Genomic DNA, 22,735 nt, shown 5'->3' with positions numbered 1-22,735 from the left:
ACACTTCACCGTCTGAATAATAACAGGCTTCAACCTGCGACAAAAATGAATCCCATTGTCAAATTAAAAGGTCACACGTTTCAAGCCACACTGCGTATGCAGCGATAAATATTTATTTTACATGATGACGGAAATCCTTCAGTTTAGGTAAATGTTTAAAATAATATTAACCGAATGAAACTCAGAAACATTTATATACACTAGATATAAATTATTCCAACCATGGTAAAGTAGGCTAAATAAAAACTAGCGTATTCTGGCCTGTACAACTTCTTAGTTTTCACACGCTGCTAGTGCTGTAGCAAAGTAGTGTGGTGATTAACGGGGAGAGAGAAAACCGTTGGGAGACAGACGGCTTCAGTAGGCTAGCCCTCGGGGCGTTTGCAAACTCAGTATCCACACAAAACCGAAGTCTTGGGGGTAATCCACAACTATCTTAGGAAACACATAGCAATCTTCTGAAGGCAGACGGTGAACTCAAAACACCATCAGCTTATTTATGTGTCATACCACTGCGAGGTTTATTTTAGGGTACAATTAATAGCTATGAGAATATGTTGCCAATAATCCCACGGATAAACACACCATCCAGATGTCTCAATGAGAGATTCGTCAGTCAACAGCATGATTCAGCTGTTTCCGTTGGTAAGAGAGAGAATGTAGGCAGCCATTTGAGAAGTCGCATCCTCAATTCATTTGAGCACTGACAAGCGTCAAAATGAAGCGTCAAAATGAATATTTTATTGAATGGAGAATTTGTTTCCTGTGACAGAAAGTCATATTGAGTTTGGGGGACTGTCTAGTTTGAGTCAACAGTTGGTGTTAACATACTAGAACGGTCCCCAAGATTCCAGAAATACTTGGGGACCGTGACAGCCCAGACAACCACAGCATTTCTTTACACTCACACAACAGTGATAATATCCTATTACATGGACGATAAAATACATTTTAAAATGTCAGAAGTTAAAACAGAAAAAAACATGAAATAACTGACTACTGACAATAAACATTTGTTACATACCAAATGAGCCATTGACCACAGTGTGTGTGTGTGTGTGTGTAAATACACATGGAGTTACGTTATGGGCCAAAGCAAGAATGTCCTTCAAACCCCGCTGTTTTCATGACTGACAGTGTTTGTTATCTCAATGCTGACCCCTACAGGTAATATTTCAGCCTATCATCTCTTACAAGGTTAAAATAGAGCATAGAACTGCCCCAACTAGAGAAAGTAATGTTTAGATTACATACGGTACAACAGTACTAACAGGAATATTACTTTTACAGTACCAGTGGTATTACAGTGTCTAGTATCAGTAATATAGGAACATAGGGTCAAAAAAACACACCAAAAGTTACTTCCAAGTAAGAATCCTGTTTTAGCTGAGGAAAACGTATTAATTTATGATGAACCTAAATACATTTTAGTTCAAATCACAGCAAGTCCTCGAGCTGGCTCATCCTCACTTGCCCCTCCAAAACCCTGACTTCATCCTGTCCTCTCATATTGACGAGCACTGCAAGCGTGGCCTGAGTAGACCCATCCAGTCCACAGTGCAATCCAGTCGGCTTCATTTGTACTGGTAGATCTTAACGCAGTGGTGCATGCTGTCCGACACCACCAGGTGTCCTTCGGGCAGCAGAGCCAAGCCCCGAGGGCTACTCAGCCTCTGGGAGACCACGACCCTGCCAGCCCCCTGGGCAGAGTACAGGACCACCCTGTGCTGCTCGCCCCAGTCCGCCACCAACACGTTCCCCTCCCCGTCGATGCAGATGCCCCAGGGGCAGACCAGGACGGGCCCCATGCCCGAGCACACCCCCAGGACCCTCACCGTGTTCCAGCCCGGCTCCAGCACCTTGACGCAGGGCTCGCGTCCTGTCTCGCTGCCCCTCTCCGACACCGCCACCAAGCCCGAGGCCAGGCAGGCCGCCACCAGGTAGGGCCGGTGGAAGCCCGTCACCACCGTGCGCTCCATCCGGGAGCCCGTCTTGGGGTCCAGCTTCATAGCGACCAGAGTGCCCCTCCGGATGTCGGCCACCAGGAACTCGTCCAGGCGCGTCACCGTCACGCCGCGCGGCGCTTCCAGCTCGTCCTTCGCCGCCCCCATCCCCGACCCCCCGAACGTCTGTAGGAGGCGGCCGTGGCGGCTGAACACCAGCAGGGCCCGCTCCGCCGCGCAGCTCAGCGCCAGCAGGCCCTTGGCGTTGACGGCAATGTCAAAGTAGTTCCGGCAGCGCCGTGACGAACCCTCCGACGTGGCGGAGGTCACCTGCTGGAGGACGTTGCCCCGTGAGTCGGTCACCTGGACGCGTGCATTCCCACAATCCACCACAAACAGCTGTCCCTGGGGCGTGGCGTGCACCCCGCTGGGCAGGGTGAAGTCAGCACGCCCGGAGCCCTGCTTGCCGAACTGACGAATCAAACAGCCAGCATAGGGCTGGAGGGATGAAGGGTCACCCTCCTCCTCCGTCTCTATCAACGTCGGTTCCCCCCTTTCTCCTCTTCCTGGAAAGAGAGAGAGAGAGAATAAATTCTATGGTGACGTTCATGTCAAGCAGAACAGATGTGGAGACCGAACCATACTACCTGTGAGCAAGAACACGCTCATATTCCAAAAACCCCTTCAACTGAAATAAAAAGATACATATTCAATACAAGAAACACCGCCCCTTCCCGTACCTCTGATTGGCTCCTCAGAAGATCCGTCGATCACAGACATGGAGACAGACCTGGACACCCTGCTGGGGCTCCCCACCATCCCAGAGTGTTGGGGGCGGCGGGCGCTGGAGTCCCTGGGCCCTGGGCAGGAAGGCATCCGTCCAACCTCCCCCATTCTGGGTCCTCTGCCCAGCGTGAGAGAGGAGGAGGCGAGCGAGGAGGTCAGACTGCTCCGGTTAACCTTCCACACGCCCATGTGTTCTCCTTTCCCACTGTTGATGAGGGGGCGGGTCTTGCGTGTCAGGTCGGCGGCGGACTTGGAAAGGCGCGGGTCGTGGTTGAGGGAGCCGCGGAGGGCGTGGCCGCGAGGGGAGCTGACGGTGTAGGTGTAGCAGGAGTCCAGGCTGTCGGCGGGGGACGGGGCGCGGCCGGGGGTCGTCGGGGCGGGGTCGTCGGAGGATGCGCTGAGGCGGGAGCGCGGGCGGTCCCCCTGGGAGGTGAGGTCCAGGCAGCTGAGGCTGCTCAGGTGCTCCCTGGGGCTGGCTCTGGGAGAACGCAGCACCGGGTGGCTGCATCTGCCCACGCCTCGGGGGGATTCGATCTGAGGCACTCTCCTTCTGTCTCCATCCTGGCTGTCCAGGCTCCAGCGCTGGCTCAGGGGCCTGTGCTCCAGCCTGCCCCCTTCTGGAGGGGAGGAGGGACTGCGGCCGGAGACCAGGGCTAGCACACGGGGTTTTCTCTGGTTCCTGAGTGAGCGACGTCGTCCGTCGCTGCTACCGGACCTGTACCCTAGCTCCTCCCCCTCGGAATCTCCGTTGCTAAGCAACGCGGGGACGGCCAGGAAAAGGTCTTCTCCACGCGGTTCTGAGGTCAGAGATTCCAGCTCCTCGTCCTGGGAGGATTCCCGGTCCACGGGCTCGTGTTTGGGGGGCCAGTGTTGGGTCCTTGGCGAGGCTAGCTTGAGCTCTTCCCCCCCGGACTCCTCGTCGCTCCGGGCCGAGAGACGGATCTTCCTCACCACCCGCAGGTTCCCGCCGGACGTCGGCGAAGTGACAGCCTGCCCCGGCCCCGCCCCGTCTGGCGTGCTCCGCCCCTCCCAGGCGCCTCCGTGATCGGCGTCTCCGCACCGCGCCTCTCCAGAGTGCAGGGCGCACAGCTGCCCCTGGGGACCGCAGCCCCCGACCGGGAAGCACAGATTGAGGTCATGCACGTGCATCTCTCCGAAGGTGACAGCATTGGGCTGAGAGCTGGGCCTGAAGCTGACCTTCCTCAGGGAGAGAGAGATCTCCCAGGGCTGGAGGAGCTCCGCCACCCCCTTCAGCAGCAGGGTCGGGTCGGCCTGACTGTGACCCTGGCCCAACCTCTGGATCTGCTCACGGAGGCGGGCCAGTTTCCCGAGCCTCTGGTCCAGCAGAGCCTGGCTGACTCGGGCCGCCGCCGCGTTCTCCCTCTGCAGCTGCTCCAGCCGGCGCTGGGCGTCGCGGTGGTCTTGCTCCACCCTCTCCAGCAGGCGGCGCTCCTCTCTGCGGGCGCCCAGGACGGCGCGCTCCAGCCCGCGGCTCACGCCGTCCGTCTCCACGGCCTGGCGCTCGCGGAGGCGCCGGAGTTCCGTCTCGCCGCGGGCGAGGTCACACAGCGCCTGCGTGGCCCAGCAGGGCAGAGGGGCCCGGGAGAGGGGCCCGGGGGAGGGGGCAGAGGGGGACTCTGTGTCGGATTGACCCCCCGTCGGGCTGAGGCTGCTGGCAGGGAGGGGGGAGCTCTGCTTGCTGCTGACTGGGGAGCCCACCAGCATCATGGTGGAGGGGAGGCAGTGTGTGTTCCAGTGGCCTTGAGGTCGTGTTGTGTTTGGGCTTTCAGTTCCTGAAAAGAGATGGTTGGAATACATCAGCGTTTTGTGGAATGTGTCTTTTAAAACATCCAACGGCACGTCAACAGAGTGAAACGATTCCAATCATGAGCATTTAAGACCTGAAAGATGCTGGTCGGGAATTGCTGCGTAATTTCTTTTAAGGCGATTTGAATGCAGCTGTCACGTTGATTATGCACTTCAATAAAAACGATGACTTTCTGTTCTAAATGTGTGTGTGGATGTGTGTGCGTAGCCATGGCGATGGACCTGTGGCATGCTGTTGTTCCATGGCCAACTGCCACTCAAACCTTGCATGCGTTTCAAGTCTGTCTAAACGACCTGAGGCATGATTATCTGGTATTGTCCCTCCTACTATCCATCACCTGACCAGGGATGTTCAGCCAGTGTCATGTTCTCCTTTCACTCATTATGAAGCTGTCTACAAGAACCTCCATCTCCGTATTTGTCAACACAAGCAACAGTCTCTTATTAAGATGCTCAGTTTGGTTCAGTGGAGAAGGTGAGATTCCACCAAGTCTATCTCTTGTCTTTCAGAAGAGTTGACTACAGAAAGTGGATATAGATGTTTATTTAGGAAACAGTAGAGGAGAGAGACAAAATGAGAGAGAGTAGGGAAACGAGTTGGCAATGAAAAGTCTATTAGCATTTCAAATAACATCAGACAGGCTGAAGCTGTTGGGGTGAAGAGAGTGGGAGGTGAAAGGCAGTTGGAAGAGGCGCAAGTGTCACCGCCGAAGACTCTTTTCTGACTGCTCTTATTCTTCAATGTGGAAAAATGTGACATTAGAAATCATTGAGAGCAGGCTTTGATATTTTATTCATGAACCAGAACAAAGCGCGGCAGAGACACGGCACTGAACGATGTCGGTTTTCTCGCCATCGCTGTGATGGATTGTGACAATAATGGAGCCTCTGGGAACTGCTTTGTAATAGAGAGAAAGCAGAGTTCTGAGCAGGAATAAATTATACTATTTACGGACTTATTATGACATCTGTAACTCAGCCCTTGGCAGAAGGAACAGGTATTGTAAAGGTCCTGGTCCGGCAATAAAAAAGATATAATAAATATAACAGCAGGGGTGATCACACTGTCTGATGTCTTAGGCCTAGGTTCACTTTGACGCCTACAGGGACAAAACATTCGAACTACAGTTGCACTATAGGCTCTCGTCTTGCCAAATTCTAATATCAGCGACCGATTATCATCTAATTTGAATTTAAAAAAAAAAGTTTTTAGACCGATAAACAAAGAGGAAAAGTACGATTGTGTGAGACCCGTTGGGAGAAGCGGAGCTGCGTCGTCTGTTTCCTCAGGGTGGGAGCGGGACAGATCATGCCTTCATGGCACCGTGACAGACCCTCCCCGCAGGGCTCACAAACCTGGGTGTCCTCTTACGCTGCCTTCATACATTATCAATGAAGGGGTCCTGTTGCTCGTCACAGGAGTGCACGCGGTGTGGCAGGCAGCCGTACAGGAGATGGTGAAGGGGTAGGGTGTGAATTGAATTTTTATTTTTAAAAGAATTTACAGCATGTGGAAAGACTGCGCCAAGGATGAATGAAGCAACTCAGTCTTTATAGTTATTGGGTTACTCTACTGAGTTTTTATTTTGTATCTCTTTGATTATAGAAATGTAGGCCTACTCCATTCTGCATACGAAACGTGACTTTACTATGCCCATTGTAAACTATTTTGAATGCTTGCATTCAAAACTCTGCTCATTCATGACGTACAAGAAACTGTTTTTTCTTGATGTAGGCTATTCATCAAAACCATTAAATACTCAATTGTAAAAACTAAAATAAAAAGAGTGATATTTCTAAAGAAGATTTGGCCTCAGTATAAAACGCATTAAAAAATGGTCCTTACCTGAGCCCAGGTAGCCAGCGCTTGTCACACCCCAACACTATCAACTTTACAACTCCTCAGTGTACTTTCTCTCTCATCCTCTCCTCCTTTCTCTCTCTCTCTCTCTCTCTTTCTCTCTCTCTCTTTCTCTGCCTTTTTGTTGGCCTGTCGGCTGTTGCTAGGTGACAGCCAAGCAGACTCCAGTATCCAAGGGCCAGTTTCAGTACACAAACCACGGGAATGTATCTCCTCTGGCGGTTGTTCTATTGTCTTTGGATTGGTGTGCTTCCACCTGATGGATTTGGCTTGATGTTTCTGCTGGGGGTTCACAGAATGCTGATAAGGGGAGAGTTGCTGTAAATAACAAACAAACCATGGTCCTGCGAAATCGATGGCACTACACCAATTACCAAGGCCTTTGACTGAATGACACGATGAATATTAATTATAATCATTGTTTATGTAATTTTTTGGGAACGTTGATCAAAGGCAATAGAACATGATACATTGTCAAGCTTGTAGTTTTAATCATAGATATATACATGGTTCTAATAGTCAAGTTAAATGAAAGTCCAATCGGTGGAATCATGGGCTTTCTTTATGACATCAGAATTCTATGATACAGATCGCGAAATACATATTTACCTGTTTGGGCTCTAGTGGAGCTGGTAAAAGCAGAGCTCCTATCCCATATCCAAACACCAGCTATGTCCCATGGGACCAACTGTAGCACAGCCTGCAGCAGCCTGGACCCCGGGCCACCCCTTCTGACTCTGGACAGGGCAGATCATATCTGGCAGTGTGTGAAGCACGAGGTGAGACCATAGTCCATTGTATGGGTGCGTTTATATGGTCACCACTAGTTCATACTTGCGCACAAAAATACTGAGGTACACTTCAAGATGATAACACGTCAGTAAATCAAGAAACAAAAATAATAATAATAATTCACATGCAGTTTTGAGCCTGATTAGATTAGATTTTGTCCCTCATCAAAATGTCAAGAGAACAGTTGTTGTGGAGAAGACATACTGTGCCCCTCTGAAGACAATTAAACTGTAATGTAATAAGCTGCTCCTGAGACAACACTGGCCACTTGAAACTGAGACTGGTCGTGTGTCCCTACTGTCACGTCAAGCCCCATGATGAGAGGAAACTAGACCCCAGAAAGGGGCACTCCCGGGACAGTAACCCAATTTCAGGACAACAGGAAATGACATCTAGCCTAGATTCATGTCCCGTGCCACTGACCTACTATCGATTTAAAGTGACGTGTATTTGCCCTCTGCTTATCTATAAGGTGGTATTTGTCTTTTTGTACAATCTGATAGCTGTTGGCCTAGTTAGACAGTATGTTAGATTAAGGAGGTAAAAGTCTTCAACCTCGAAGTGATAGTTTTGAAGTAGGGTTCAGGAGGGAGTAAATGAACTGTGAAATCATGGGACCACATTTTAAGACCACATTTCGTGCCAAATGAAAACATTGTCAGGCCTTCCGTTACCAGGTGATTTCCGCTCTCTGCGGCCACAGGTTCACTGCCGTGCCTCACCTGCACGACGCTCACCTTTTCCACCCCTTCCACTTGATCGGCAAACGCACAGAGCGCTCGCTACTGTCGCGAAAAGTCCGCAACCTCTTCCCGCTAGGACCGCTGCAGGACCTGCTAGACGACCGTAAAGACCTCTACGGAGCATCGCTGGCCAAGGAGGGTCCGGAGCGCCGAGACTTCCTCCACGAGGCGGTCCTGGACGGCCTGGGGCGAGTGCGGGTGCAGGTGAACCACACCTGTAAGGAGGCAGCTGTGTGTCTGCTCCCACCACACAGACAGCTGGTCCTAAGAGACAACCTGCCCTGGCTGGACTCTGTGCGTCGCCTCTATCTGGTGAGAGAACAAGCAGGGGAGGTTGAGAGAAAATCGTTATGCCTATGAATCTCAGTCTACCTGGTGAGCTAAACGGCATATGCTGTAGAGAGACAGGAGATTGAGAGAGGTGAAGTGAAAATAGACTAAGGAATTAGGATTATGATGAGGATTATATTTACGACAAAAGTCTTCCTCACTGAAAACACGTGAAAATTGTAAATATCCGAATAAGAATCTTCTTCCATTTCCCTGCCCTCATTCCCCTTCCATCTCTCTGCCCTACCTCCCTTCCCCCCCCTCCTCCTCCACCTGCAGGTGAGCCAGGCGTACTGCAGCTCTGACATCAGACTGAGGCTTTTGGGGACAGAGAGCAGGACTGAGCTCCGGCTGGGACCCGACACCCCGTTGGGATTCTCCTGCCTCCGGCTCTCCGTCTCCCCTTCCGGCCTGCTGGAGGTGTGCCGCGGCCTGGAGGACAGCTGCCCCCACCCCCGGGCCAGGTGGGCCCGCTACGGCTCGCCAGAGTACCACGCCCTGACGGCAGAGAAACCCGCCGCGCCAAGGCTGATGGGCCTCCTGTCGCAATTCGGTGAGGGTCTTTTCTGTTAACGGCGTTACGGTTTTCCCTGCTGTGTTGTTTTGTTCATGCAGGACGACGAGGAATGTAAAGTTAGCGCAGTCAGAAGTGCCTCTCTCCAAAAACCAGAGACTCATGAGACAGTAAAATACTTCTCAACTTTGTCCTACTTTGTTATTATTATATTATTGTCGTTCATAGCACATATGCATGTTTATAATTTACAACTTTGTCACCTAGATATCAAGCAAACTATCATCGTCACCATCAACTCGTCTAAGCTCTTGCGTTCTTTCTGCCCTTCCTCCAGTCTTCCACATCTCCGGTCGCTCCGCCACTTATCTGCCCGCCTCGGCCGTCACCCCGCCTGGCTTCTCAAGCTCCGAGGTCCCCCTGGACTACCAGGAGGAGCAGGAGATCTCCACCCAGGCCCTCCTGCCCATGGAGGAGGAGGAGGGTGGCTGAGGGAGGAGAGGAGGGTGGGGGTGGGTAAGAATGGATGAAGGAGGAGGGATGGAGCTGGCGGGAGTTGAGAGAAAATGTGGCGGGAGGGTGGGGAGACAGAGTTGAAATAGCTGTTGGGAGAGAAAGGAGGCAGCAGGAGGGTTAGGAGAGGAGGAGAGGAGAGAGGGCCAAGGGAAAGGAGACAGAACTATAAGACAAGGGATGGATGAGACAAAAGCTGTTCACACGATTAAAGCCAATCGACTTCTTGAGATTCATTCATTATTTATCGCACCAACTCATAACCCTTACCATCGGAAACCTTTGCAAATCCATCACCTTATTATAATGTATTTTGCAAAAATAGTTTGAGATTGCACTCCCTGTACAAAATTTCCTCTGAGAGTAAGTCCATTTCTATAGCCAATTTTATATATTACATTGTGTCTGAGGAGTCGAGTAGAAATGTAGAGCAGGATTCTGGCCTTCTTGTCATCTTCAAGTGACTCATATCACATTCAGCTGACAGAGAGGAAGTGGGGGAGAGAGAGAGAGGAAGAGAGAAGATGAGGACGAGAGAGAAGATGAGGGAGAGGGAGGATGAGAGAGGATGAGAGACAGGAGAGGATGAGGGAGACAGGGAAATTGAAGGATGAGGGAGATTATTGCAGCACTATGACTCGATCATTCCTTCATCTTTTAGAACCACAAACAGAGAGACAGACATCAATGTCTCCCTGAACCAGAGAGGAGGTAAAGGGCATCAAATGAATGCTCAGATGTGTCACACCTGCTCCGGTATATTCATCTCATCCACAGCGGCAGGACAGCAGACCTGTAGCCTCCCCACTGACCTTTCGCCACATGAATGATTAAGACGTCCCTTCCAAGAGGTCACTGCTGCTAGGCGTGAACTCCCCCCCCCCCCCCTCCAACAGTGAGGGGCCGTGTGATCCTTTGACACGGTTACCGTGGTCACCGCTCGGGTGAGGGACTGGGCGGGGGACTGGGCGCAGACGCGTGCCTTCTTCTGTTAAACTCAACGAGAACCGATCATGTGGACTTGGTGGCAGAAATCAGGATGTAACAGCTTTAAGACCCCCCCCCCTGCATCACTTGGGATAAAAGCAAAGGCTAGAAGCTAAAGAAACCCAATTATTAGTATTATTATTATTATCATCATGGAAAGCAGGGTGAACTTAAACATGGAAATGAATGGATGAACAGTTCTTAAAACTTAAATAACCTTGGGATTGATGTACACTGCATCCCCCTGCACCGGGTACAGCATGTACAACACTGGCTGTTAAGCAGTAATTCAAGACAGATAATAAGCCAACCTTAATGACAGCTTTAACTAACATGTAGGTGTATAATTACATACACATTAGTAGTGCCTTTAAAGGACGCATGCGTGCAACACCCACTTCCTTAGCCTTCGACCACCACATCCTACATCTCACACTTCTGCTATGTGTTGATTTATATAGAAGAGTTAAAGTGATGTGTTGTTGACGTCCATACATACCGTTCATAATTCCACTCTAACACACACACACACACGCACCTTGGGAGAAGCAGTGACTGTGAAAGTGTAACTGGTATGTCTTCAGGAACATGGTACACTTGTCTCCACAATTATCAATTACTTGGTTGACAAGGCCTGGCTCACAATGCCCTCTATGGCATTTCAACCGGCAAAACAGGTTTGGTAGGTCACAAGAACAAGGTGGGGGGTAATCAGTAGAAAGGAGACACAGACACGTTCAATATTGCTAGGTAAAACATTTATAAATTAATAAAAACATTCCCTTTTAGTGTTTCTTACAGCTTTTTCTCCCCACAATGTATTTTTGTTCGTCTTTTTTTTTTCAATTTAAAATATAGAAAAATAGTTCTGGCAACATTCATCATTTTGGGTGTTTTTCATTCAGTCCTGTTGATTAATTCAGATGCAATTGCATTTCTAAGACCCATTGGTTTATACATTATTTACAGTTCCATCTCCCCTTTCAGTAGCAGAGGACACCAGAGCAGATTTGCATAGATTCCAGGAGATATAAACTCAGAAAAAGTATATTTTTACCATAAACAAAAAGCGAGAAGGATAGAAATAAGATATGGTGGTACATCATCTGATAAACTGCTTCCAACTGAAACCCCAGGGGCATGTCGAACATAAACAGCACACGCACGGAGGAAAACAAGCGTTTAGCCCGTTAGCATGTTGACGAGTTTGTCAGTTTGTGATATCGAGTTGTTCAGCTCTGGCCGCGTGCAGTTGACACGAGCCTTCAGTTCCCAGCAGGGTGACAGACGAGCGTACAATACAATTACAGAAACTGGTGGTGAAAAGCTGGACAGGTGTGAGCCGAACGGAGGAGCGGAGAGAATTCCGCTGTCACAGCGGAGAGAGAGTCGGGGTGTGCGACAGCTGCACGGCCAGGAGCAAAGACAACCTAGAGCCCCACAAACACAGAACCAGACAGTACCTGGACCGTCAAATGCAAATAATAATCAAGAAAATAATCAAGAAAATAATCAAGAAAATTAAATATCAATATAGTTGAAAGCTCTGTGTACTAATATAAGGTAAGTATACTACATTATTTTGCTAATAGTCTTAACCCTCCTATATACGAATATCTTGAACATTTTATTATTATTCATTTTCACTCCTGTCTGCTTTACAGATAACCTAGGATGGCTTATTGTTGAGTCTGCAGTGATTGAGGATGGAACTGGGGCACAGTTGGGCCTCTATAGATGAGTATGCTGACTGCAGATTGCTTTGGAGAAAAGCGTCTTCTAAACAAAGATGTTTCTTATTATTATCATTATTATTATTATCATCGTCTCTTCACAGACGGCTAACAACTTTGTTTGGCTATTTTTTACCATATTAACAACAGGTTGAAAGGGATGAAATTAATTAACTGGATTAATCAACTGATTAATTACACTATCCCCATCAAATAAAAAATTAAGTTGTTTTTAAATGTTTACTTGATCAGACAAGACTTTAAAAAAGGAATGAGTAATCAGTCTTAAAAAAAATGAAATAAACTAAAATCCCATTTCACATCCAAGACATTTGAAATCTGAGTATGGCACTCGTTGTGGACTCGATATCAAAACAAAAATGTATAAAACGAAGAGACGACCCAAGCTGATCCAAGGTCACGGGAAAGACAACCGCCCAGTCATGTCTTCTCCTCCTACATGGAGAAGATTTCACTGGAGGCAAACAGACAGATGGAGGAAAGATTGAATGGACAGATGGATGGACGGATGGCTTCCTGAATACACTCCAGCACCTCCCTTCCCTCTCCTCCTCCGCTCTCAGCAGCAGACGGTCGCCTGGTGATCCAGCACGCGCTGCGTTCAGCCACCCTCCCAGAAGGGGGGGAAGAGGTTTCACCAGACGGGAAGGACGGAGAAAAGACCGGCCGAAGGACGACGACGTCGTCACTTGTGCCTCTTCAGGATCAGAACATTTTTTGTCATCCTTTGAACAAAGGAGTTCAGTTACAGGACATATTGACAAAAGATGGGACATGAATATCAAAACCAAGGAGACGCCGAAATGAATGATAGTTAAAACTCCGGCTCCATTTGGTGGTTGTTCTGACTGTTACCAAGCCGACAAGGCATGACAGTGATTAAAATAGTATGGCGTGTCCCGTTTCAGGGTTCTGGAACTTGATTTGTGAAACTGCAGGACAGGAGGTTTGTCCCAATGCTAAAGTTGAGAGGGGGAGATGGAGTGTGGACAGAATGTGCAAAGACTCCTCAGCTTCACACAGAGCCTGTGGTTAGAGATGGACCACACTTATTCATGCAGGAATACAAGCACTGACACACACAGAAATACACTAAAACTGAAAAAGAAATGACATAAATCGTAATACAGAAATTAAAGTGATTAAAGTGCCTGTCTTGGCAAAACTTAAAAACACTGTGTGGGTACAGCTTCTCAACTTCCTAACCTTGGCCATAAATAAGCTTCCCACTGCAACACTGGCTTGGTGGAGTTCTGAAGGACTGTCTGACCTGACATCCTGAGACATTGAGGAAAAAGTTGTTTTTACTTGGTACCTTGGGGGGTAAAACTGTTGTTTGGTTTAGTGTTAGAAGTATGAGTGCACTAAAGATAGCCAGAATGTTTCACTTCAAGACCGCCTTTGGAATTTGTGAAAGTGAAATATATAGGCCTAAATATTTTGTTCTCTCGAATAAAACCCTCTATATCAGTAGAGCCTGCAACTGTTGGTTTATACCGATGTTCTTTGAAAGGAGGGCTCTCAGGGGGAGGAACTGGCTCAAGTTTGAGACTGACTGATACTGAGCCTCACGGCACAAACGGAATGTCAATCGAACTTTCAAGGTCTGGGGGGGAGAAGAAGGAACCACTATATCCTTGAATAAGCCAATTAATTCCAGGTATCAGGAACACGGCGGAACCGAACGACAGTTCACAGAGAGCTGGAGGCCCACGCAGACTGCGGGAACCTCTTGCGCTTCATTTAGAATGATTTGTCTTTCAAAGGCTCCGTCGCCGACGACACACCAGTGAGGCGTGAGAGGATCACTTCCTCCTCTTATCAGAGGGTAGGAACTCACCCTTTCCTACTGCAGCAGGTGCATGGTGCGATAACAGACAGTCTGTGAAGGCCTTACACTCAGGCAAATCACACACATGCAAAGCCACACACACACACACACACACACAACCCCCCCCCCCCCCACACATACACACACACACACACACACACACACACACACACACACTCACTCACTCACTCACTCACTCACTCACTCACTCACCCAAGTTGAGAAACACTGCTCCCACATGGCAATTGATATGTTGAATATTTTTTTTGAAGTACATATTTTTTTTAAAGAATACAAAATAAAAGAATACAAATAATTAAAAGTAAACCAACACCTAAAATGACATGGAAAACGGTTGTTTGAATCTAAATAAACTGCCCCGAAAGTGTGCTCCAGTAGTGCTGTGTAATCTTATAAAGGGGACAAGGGCCTCTCTCCCTTCTGCTCGCTTTCCCTTTTTACAGGTTCACCTGTCGCCTGTTCACCTGTTGCCCCTGTCAGTTTCCCCGAGGTGAGGTGATGCGTTCCCAAAACAATTATAACAAAAAGGAATCGTTGAGAGGCCCAGAGTTCATTGTTCATTGGCTGGTTCTTCTTCCTGTTGTTCCCACTCAACCAATCGGCCTCTCAGCTGAGGTGGTGACACCTGATTTGCCGGTTGTGGGAAGAGTTAAGGACTACATTTCAGTGCTCTCGTTTAGGCCCCCAAAAATTTCAGCAAACATTTTCTTCCAAAAATTGTTTTTTTTTATCTCTACACAAAAAAAAAAATTTTTTTTTGGTCTTCTTTGTCCGATTTCTTTGCAAATGATAAAGGACGGAAATTTCCGAACCATTTCCTCTACAGAGCCTGAATGGAAACATCTCACACAGTAGAGATGACAAGGGACAGGAGTGCCGACTAGCACCTAGGTGAATCTACTGGGCTGTTACTGTGGCCTTTGCTGGCCCTCACTCTATGGCATGTATATGCATATGTACAGACCGCCCTGCCCACACTTGGAGCATCTACTGAGATTCAAGGTGTGTATGTTCACACACATAAATATTTTATACAGGAAATGCACAGTATTATATGACCAGAGGAGTGTCTGCTCTCCTTACAGTAAAGCAGATATATTTTTCGTTATAAAAAAAAAAAAACCTCAGTCCCTTTCCTCTCGAACAAGAAGTTTCCTCGTTTGTCTTCAACAAACTGACTCTTCACTGTGTGTCCCAGGGCGCCCCCTGGCGGATGGAGGAGGTATGTCTTCCAGTCTACTCCTCGGCCTCCTGGCAGCGGGGGAAGGGCACGGTGACGGCGTGCTCCAGCGCCAGCGCCGCCAGCTCCTTCAGGAACTCGGAGAAGATGACGGCGCAGTAGACGGCGTTCTTCACCCGCAGCGCCTCCGCCTGCTTCTCCAGCCCCGTGGCTCCGCCCCGGAACAGGGCGCTGTGCAGCGATTGGCCGCCGTCGCGCACGTGAGCCAGGGCAAGCTGAGCGGCGTGGCGCGCCCGCGTGGGGCTGTTGGTGTGCCGGAGGATGAGGTCGCCTAGCGACGGCTTGCGGCTCTTCACTGCAACGAGAGAGAAAACGGAAGGACTTATAGTCGCTAGCGAGCACATCTGCAGGGCTGCGCAGTGTGCAGCCCACACAAACACCTGCGGCGGGCGCGTGACGTTTCTGAGCTTGTGCTGTGCACGGGCAGCATCACGCGTCGCCGACACATTTACCAACACAGCGCCAGCTTTCATTCACAGGGAAACAGGACGTGCGTGTTTTGCTAACGTGGGAAAATTGACTGACTCCAATCAGGAGAGGAACAGCCAGCCTTTTGATCCCTGCTGCCAGACTATTAGCCTCTTAGCCACCAACAGCATATGACAACAACCCCCCTTCCCCCCTCCCCGCATGCCAGCCTCTCTCCAGTCTGACTGGACCACTGAGCACAGATGGCCCATTTCCCCCAACTCCACCCTGACGAATCCATGAGTCATCCTCCAGGCCACTCCCCTGTGGCTGTGTCCTACCCTCTGGTGCAGGGGGCTTCTCTCTGAGTGCGTACACATCTGCAGGTGTGTGTGTGCATCTGTGTCTGCAAGTGTGTGTGTCTGCAAGCGTGTGTGTGTGCGTCCCCACCCAGGGAGTCGGAGCGTCTGAGGGGGGGCACGCCAGCGGGAGAGTCGGCCCAGTCCAGCTTCCCCCGGGCGGCCAGGTAGCGCTGGGCCTTCCTCAGCATGGAGGGGAAGTCCTCATGGGACGCAGCGAAAGCCTCGATACGGTTCTTCACCAACCCCAGGACCTGCGGAGGGAGGAGGAGAGGGGGAGGAGGGGAGGGGGAGGAAGAGAGGGGGAGGAGGAGAGGGGGAGGCAGATAGACGGGAGCTTTGAAAACACATCACACGTCATCCACAGATTTCATCCACACGTCTAAAACTGTGTGAAAACACTGCTTCCTTTTTATCAACACATTCGAAAATAATGTCAAAACTTTTTCTTTGTGACCATCCCTCTAAATCCCCCAGAGATCTTCCAGCTGGTGGAGAGAGCTCACACAGTAACAGAAGATCCTGCTTGTGGACAGAGCTCACACAGTAACAGAAGATCCTGCTTGTGGACAGAGGTCACACAGTAACAGAAGAGGGTGAGTCTGGAGGTTCTGCAGAGAGGGAACACGGCAGAGGGCAGGAAACAGCAGTCAGCTTTAACTGTCAGGTCTGGGAGGCGAAGCAGCACAACCCTGTCCTTTAAACTCGAGAGGGACTGAATTTGGGAATTTTTGTTCAAGAAGGTTCTTTGATGAGCGGAGAGCACCGGAAAAGCAAATTGAAGCTAATAGATACAAGCAAACCGGCATTTGGACAAGTAAACATTCAGCCTTCTAGATGATTTGGAGACGCTCGCTGATGAATAATTGAGCAAAAATCCATCAATGTTCTGCAGAACTAGAGCACAGCAAGTCGAACGCTGACAGTTGACTCATTTTGTTTAAAGAAGTACATGTTCTTTTGAAAGGAACAGAACAAGTTAAACTGTTTGCATTGTAAGGGGCTGGGCATGGGAGGGGAGGCAGTGTACCTATATGAGGCAGTGTACCTCTATGAGGCAGTGTACCTGTATGAGGCAGTGTACCTCTATGAGGCAGTGTACCTGTATGAGGCAGTGTACCTCTATGAGGCAGTGTACCTGTACGAGGCAGTGTACCTGTATGAGGCAGTGTACCTATATGAGGCAGTGTACCTGTACGAGGCAGTGTACCTGTATGAGGCAGTGTACCTGTATGAGGCAGTGTACCTGTATGAGGCAGTGTACCTGTATGAGGCAGTGTACCTGTACGAGGCAGTGTACCTGTACGAGGCAGTGTACCTGTACGAGGCAGTGTACCTGTATGAGGGACTTGACGCTGGGCTGGAAGACCATGTTGGTGTTGAGCAGGAAGGAGCGGAGGAGGGGCTGGGGGTAACAGGCCAGCTGGGACAGGATCCCTGTCAGCAGGATGTTCACGTACAGAGAGTTCTGCAGCATGTTCTCCAGCTTGGCAAACAGAACCCCCATGAACGGACCTGAGGAGGAGAGGGGGGGGTACAAAGAGAAGGAGAAAGGAAAGGAGGGAAGGAGAGAGAGAGGAATGAGAGAACAAGGAGAGAATAGGAGATGGAAGGAAAGAAAGAAAGAAAGAAAGAAAGAAAGGAGGAGAGAGAGATAGAGAGAGAGGGAGGGAGGGAGGGGGGGAGCAGTGAAGTTAGAATGGAGAGAGTATGTTTGGAACCAGATGTCTAGCCAAGGGCATCAACACAACTGCTCCAAATGACCTTCTGATGACCTAGAGACAACTTTGGTCGAACAAATATGAGGAACAAACAATGAACACACTGTAGAGACAAAAAATACATCAACTTTGCACATCAAATGTCTAATCTTCATTGCAGATCAAACTCGATATACATCTCCTTTCATCGACAAACCTTAAAGTAACACCTACACAAAAAAAACTTGTGTGAAAACATTCAGGCTACCCCAGTCAACAATTAATTACTACTTAAATCTTACCAACCACCTATTGACCTGAATCTGGCATACTTGAGCAGGGTTGGTGTTGGGTTAGCCCGGGCGTAGCTAGCAGTGGACTCACCCGTGTAGGGCTGGGAGGCCGCCTGTCCCAGGGGCCTGGCAGGGCTGAACACCCCCACTGCGGAGCTCTCTGCCCTGGCCTCGGCCCCGCTCAGGTCCCCATCCAGCGGCGAAGGGGGTGGGGGCTCCTCATCCGGTCTACCCAGGGCCGAGAGGGGGTCCCTGGGGCTTTCCTCTAGCCCGGCCCCCCTCCTCTCCCTCACCCTGTCCTCCAGCTCGCTCAGCTCCTGGGTGAAGGCCTCGATGCTGATGCCCTGGCCGTTGGAGTCCCCCAGGGGCCTCGTGTCGTCGGGTGCCTGCTCCAGGAGCTCTTCGATCAGGCTCTCCACAGACTCCAGCCCCTGGTTGCTGAGGCCTAGCTCTGGAAGACCTGTGGGAGGGAAGGGTGCGGTGGGACTGTCGGTGGAGCAGGCGTCCGGGGCTGAGGGCTGGGGCGTGGGGGCCGCGTGGGAGGTCAGGGGCTGCGTCTGAGGGTCGGGTAGGGACCTGTCGCTCCCAGACGCAGACGAGCCGCGCGGCCGGGCCAGGCCGACCGCCCCGTTCTGACCCGAGTCCCCAGAGGAGAGACGGCTGTCCGAGTCTCTCTTCACCTTCTTCACCTCCATCCCTCCATCCTGGCCGTCGCCACGCACATCCCCCTGCGCCGCCGTGCCGTTGTACACCGCCGGGCGAGCGACACTGACGGCGGGGGAGAGAGGAGCAGCCGTGGGCGGGGCAGAGGAGGAGGAGGGTGTGATCGAGGCGGGCGGGAGTAGGAGGGGCCTGGGTAGCTCCTCCCTCTGCAGGGAGCGTTTCTTGGAGCGCGGCGTGAGGCTGATGCAGTTGTTCTTCCCGATGGTCACGTCCCACTCGCCACTGTCCCTCTCCGAGCTGCCCCACTCCGACCGGGCCGCCGCCACCACCGCCGCCCTGCGCTCCGCCGCGGGCGACCGCGCCCCCCCGCCGCCCCCCTGCTGGAAGGAAAAGTGCTCGGGGAACACGGGCAGGGCGGGGTTGGAGGTGGGCGGAGGCGGGGGCGGCGGGACGGAGGCGGGGGAGGGGTGCTCGCCGTCGTAGGGGGCCGACCAGGCGCGGCAAGCCCAGGAGCAGAGCTCGATGTGGCTCCGAGCGTCCCTGAGGTAGTCCAGGTAGCCCTGCTCCCAGTCCAGACACTCAGGGACCCCGCCCTGGTGCAGGGGGCTGTCGGGGGACAGGGGGGTGCCCGGGGGCCCCCCTCGGGGGGAGGAGGGGACGGGCTCCGGCGAGGGGGAGGAGGAGGAGGGGGCTCCTCCGGAGCTCTGCTGGCGCATGAAGAGGGCGAGGCGGGACGGAGTGCTGGGTCTGGGAGGGGGGGGGGGCTCGGAGGCTGGACTGCCCAGGACTGCAGCCAGGGGGAGACAGAGAGCAGCGATCAGACACACAACACAGACACACTTCTCACTCTTCAAAGAGGATTTCTACTCTTCAAAAGAACACAGCCTGCCTCTACCCTCACCTCGGTAGGCCATGCATCCAATCAACACTGATCTAAAAGCACATGTCTTGTGAGAAACACTGAAAGGAGTGCAGGAGGTGTTGCGCGGTCACCTTTCCCCCAGAAGGCGGGCTCCTCCTCCCGGTCAGCAGGGGGCAGTGTTCCCAGACGGCAGCACTCTGGGATGAGGGAGAGGAACTTGTCTGCCGACTTGCCGTATAAATCGGTCTCCCTGACGGCTCGCCTCTGACTCAACATGACGTGGGTGCAGGGCAGTAGATACCTGAGGGCAACACACACACACCTGTTATAGGGCTGGAAGCAAGAAATGAAAATAATTCGACACAGTCACACGCTCACACAAAATCATCCCAAAGTCAGCTATGCATATGGATGGACACACACACGCGCGCGCGGTACCTGAGAACAAGCTGCAGCATGAAGTCTTCGCAGTTGAGGGAGAGCAGAGTCTTGAACAGGCTGAGAGACACCATACAGAGCTGCAGGACACAGACCATATATAAACACACACTTGAACTGATATAGTGAATGTAGCGAAAACCAGAAAGAAGACACACAGACGCATTGTGTTTCCTGTATACTGCTGTACTACTGTCTACTCATTAGAAGATCTCTCCCTCATACTCCCCCCTCCCCCTCCTCACTCTGGAGTTGCTGCCGATGCGTGTTAGCAGCGTGTCCAGGATGGTGTCGTTGTCGTGGCGATGCAGGAGAATGAAGCGCAGGAAGGTTTTGAGGAGGGCAGTCTCTGTCACGCTGCGCAGGAACAGGTCCAGGTACGCCGTGGAGGCGATCATCTCATCCACCGACGACTGGAGACACACACACAGTCCCATACACACACACACACAGTCCCATACACACACAGTCACATACACACACACAGTCCCATACACACACAGTCACATACACACACAGTCACACACAGTCCCATACACACACAGTCCCATACACACACAGTCACACACAGTCCCATACACACACAGTCACATACACACACAGTCACACACAGTCCCATACACACACATACACAGTCACACACAGTCCCATACACACACAGTCACATACACACACACACACAGTCACACACAGTCCCATACACACACAATCACATAAACACATACACACATACACACATAGTCACAGAGTTTAGAACAGAATGCATAGAACAGAGATTATTCGGTCCACCTTTAACATTTATACCCACACCCAGGACGACGCCCTGGCGGTCTATCCAATGAGAAGCCGGCCTACCTTGTGTAGGGCGGGACCCATGACAGGAACCAGGAAGCCGTTGTGGACGTAGTCGACCAGCTGGCTGCGGACCAGCGGGTGGGCCACCTGGATGACGGCGTTGCAGAACTCCAGGGAGTTCATGAAGAGCACCAGCGACGACACGCCCATCCAGTCCTCCCTCCGCAGGGCGTGCCAGTCATCCCCACGCACCTCCATCTTCCTGGGGAGGGACGAGTACAGGGCACTGAGGCCCGTGGCCAGAACCTGGGGGGGGGGAGGAGTTGAGAATGAGTTAGCGGGCTCGAGGTTAGGGTTAACCCCCCCCACACACACACACACACACACACACACACATGGTAACACAGCCACACACACACACTTCCTCTTGTGAGCTCATCCCTGGCCAACTGAGAGTGAGAGAAAGCCTGTCTGTCTGTGTCTGTGTGTGTGTGTGTGTGTGTGTGTCTGGACACTGCGTCCCAACTGCACTGCAGCAGAACACACAGAAGGAGCTTTCTGTTCTCTCAGCTGGGGAGAGGAGAGACCAGCCAGTGATGTTAGTCAGAGGGTCTTTCCTGACAGAGGGAGACAGACAGAGGACCCACAAGGGGAGCCACTGCAGTGTTGTGCACCCAGACCCCCCCCCCCCACTGCCTCCTCAGGAGGTACCAGGGACCAGACCCCCCCCCCCCTGCCTCCTCAGGAGGTACCAGGGACCAGACCCCCCCCCTGCCTCCTCAGGAGGTACCAGGGACCAGACCCCCCCCCCTGCCTCCTCAGGAGGTACCAGGGACCACAGGAGATACTAAGTAGGTCAGACTGGAGCTCATCAATTATTCTAAAGGGAGAAAAGCTGCCAGCACAGAGATGGAGAGGAGAGCAAAGAGGAGCACAATATTCACATCGCTATAGATGATCGCCCTCCAAGCCAAATGGATTTGAGATTTGAAACAATTTTCTTACAGATTTGTCAAAATAACTACCAGAAATAAGATGGAGCATGAAAGGGGGAAATGAAGAATGAGATTGTCTGAACTTTCCTGTGAGAGTACAGACTTATCTCTTTCCTGCCGTTTCATCTTTCCATTTCTCTCACTTCCTTTTCTGAACTGTCAGTGGCCTATCAGCACGCGAGTGAGAAAGATCTGGAAATCCTTTTGTGAAGCAAAAGTCATTGCTCAATTGTGCGCATACACACACTGCTGCAAAATAGGGAAGCAGGGATGAGAGTCATGAATCCTGGAAAGTCTCAGAAACCTTCGCCAGGTCATCATGAAACGGCTGAATGTAGCGTGAATGTTCCACTAACCTGCCTACGTCACCTTTCCCCCACTACAGTCCCTGTGTTCTTTCGTGTAAAACGGGGTTAGAAAGTTAAGTACGGCCTACTTATCCATACAAACGTTTTAAGCACACACTTCAGGAGAGAGCAAACACAATTAAAGGCAAAACCGTAAGCACACAGTTGCAACATGTAGCACTGCCTTCTCACAACTCTCACCTCTGTCACACACACACACACACAGGAAGATGTGTGAAGGGTGTTTACACACACACACGCACACACTCCTACAAACACCCACACCAACTTACCGGGCAGAAGTAGGAGTTCTCGGCGATGTATCGCGCCACCGACTGGTTGCTGGCCGAGGTCGCCATGACGAGCAGCAGCGCGTCGCGGGCCTGCTGTCCGATAGCGCCGTCCCGGTGGATGAAGGGCACCAGGAGGGAGAAGATCAGCAGGTTGGTGGGGCCCTGCTGGGCGGCCGAGGCCCTGAACAGCATCTCCAGCACGGCCGGCTGCCGGGCCATGGTCACGCACACCTGGTTGAGCAGCAGCACCAGGCTGTTCTCCAGGGCGGCGGGGCAGCCCCCCTGCTGGGGGTCTGAGCAGGCCCCCAGGAGGCCCAGCAGGGGCTGGAGGACGGCCGCGTGCGTGAGGACCGGCTGCTGGGACTGGCCGATGAGCATCTCGAACAGCTTGAGCAGCGCCCCCTGGCTGTCGGGGTCCAGGCCGCGACGCAGGTGCCACG

At 51.5% G+C, this 22,735-nt stretch overlaps 3 protein-coding genes across 5 annotated transcripts in view; 1 reads left to right on the top strand and 2 right to left on the bottom strand.

The window, feature by feature from the left end:
- Positions 1–1,574: 1,574 nt before the first annotated feature.
- Positions 1,575–4,457, bottom strand: LOC146233611 (uncharacterized). Its single transcript, XM_084689729.1, has 2 exons — positions 2,684–4,457; positions 1,575–2,509 (listed from the first exon to the last, which is right to left on the bottom strand). The coding sequence occupies exons 1-2, from the start codon at positions 4,455–4,457 to the stop codon at positions 1,575–1,577; spliced, it is 2,709 nt and encodes a 902-aa protein (XP_084545855.1).
- A 2,608-nt stretch (positions 4,458–7,065) lies between these two features.
- LOC146233610 (uncharacterized protein C11orf42-like) lies at positions 7,066–9,305 on the top strand. Its single transcript, XM_084689591.1, has 4 exons — positions 7,066–7,196; positions 7,887–8,264; positions 8,562–8,835; positions 9,134–9,305. The coding sequence occupies exons 1-4, from the start codon at positions 7,089–7,091 to the stop codon at positions 9,286–9,288; spliced, it is 915 nt and encodes a 304-aa protein (XP_084545717.1). The 5' UTR covers positions 7,066–7,088; the 3' UTR covers positions 9,289–9,305.
- A 1,732-nt stretch (positions 9,306–11,037) lies between these two features.
- The window catches only part of fhip1b (FHF complex subunit HOOK interacting protein 1B), a 23,096-nt gene continuing 11,398 nt past the window's right edge, over positions 11,038–22,735 (bottom strand). Inside the window, exons 4-12 of one of the 3 annotated variants that reach the window (XM_084688547.1) lie at positions 22,296–22,735; positions 20,721–20,966; positions 20,111–20,278; positions 19,866–19,945; positions 19,559–19,728; positions 17,994–19,352; positions 17,246–17,424; positions 16,001–16,163; positions 11,038–15,437 (exon numbers count right to left, since the gene is read on the bottom strand). The exon at positions 22,296–22,735 is cut by the window's right edge and continues 226 nt beyond it. In XM_084688547.1, coding sequence (XP_084544673.1) covers positions 15,139–15,437; positions 16,001–16,163; positions 17,246–17,424; positions 17,994–19,352; positions 19,559–19,728; positions 19,866–19,945; positions 20,111–20,278; positions 20,721–20,966; positions 22,296–22,735 — 3,104 coding nt within the window. In that variant the 3' untranslated portion in view covers positions 11,038–15,138. Of the gene's footprint in view, positions 15,438–16,000; positions 16,164–16,415; positions 16,521–17,245; positions 17,425–17,993; positions 19,353–19,558; positions 19,729–19,865; positions 19,946–20,110; positions 20,279–20,720; positions 20,967–22,295 lie in introns of those variants that run through there. The other 2 variants (XM_084688548.1, XM_084688549.1) reach the window with 2 other exon arrangements.

The sequence above is a fragment of the Hypomesus nipponensis genome, chromosome 23 (assembly GCF_054491055.1).
Source record: "Hypomesus nipponensis isolate SF chromosome 23, ASM5449105v1, whole genome shotgun sequence".
Classification (NCBI taxonomy): domain Eukaryota; kingdom Metazoa; phylum Chordata; class Actinopteri; order Osmeriformes; family Osmeridae; genus Hypomesus; species Hypomesus nipponensis.
The sequence above is the reverse complement of the archived record's forward strand: the minus strand, read 5'-3'. Positions and strand labels throughout refer to the sequence as shown.

Excerpts from the sequence above, each read along its gene's own strand:
- LOC146233610 (XM_084689591.1), top strand. The coding sequence starts at position 7,089 with ATGTCCCATGGGACCAACTGTAGCACAGCCTGCAGCAGCCTGGACCCC. Across the intron at positions 8,265-8,561 it reads CTGTGCGTCGCCTCTATCTG|GTGAGCCAGGCGTACTGCAG; the intron begins GTGAGAGAACAA and ends CTCCACCTGCAG. Across the intron at positions 8,836-9,133 it reads GGGCCTCCTGTCGCAATTCG|TCTTCCACATCTCCGGTCGC; the intron begins GTGAGGGTCTTT and ends CCCTTCCTCCAG.
- LOC146233611 (XM_084689729.1), bottom strand. The coding sequence starts at position 4,457 with ATGATGCTGGTGGGCTCCCCAGTCAGCAGCAAGCAGAGCTCCCCCCTC. Across the intron at positions 2,510-2,683 it reads TTCTGAGGAGCCAATCAGAG|GAAGAGGAGAAAGGGGGGAA; the intron begins GTACGGGAAGGG and ends CTCTCTTTCCAG.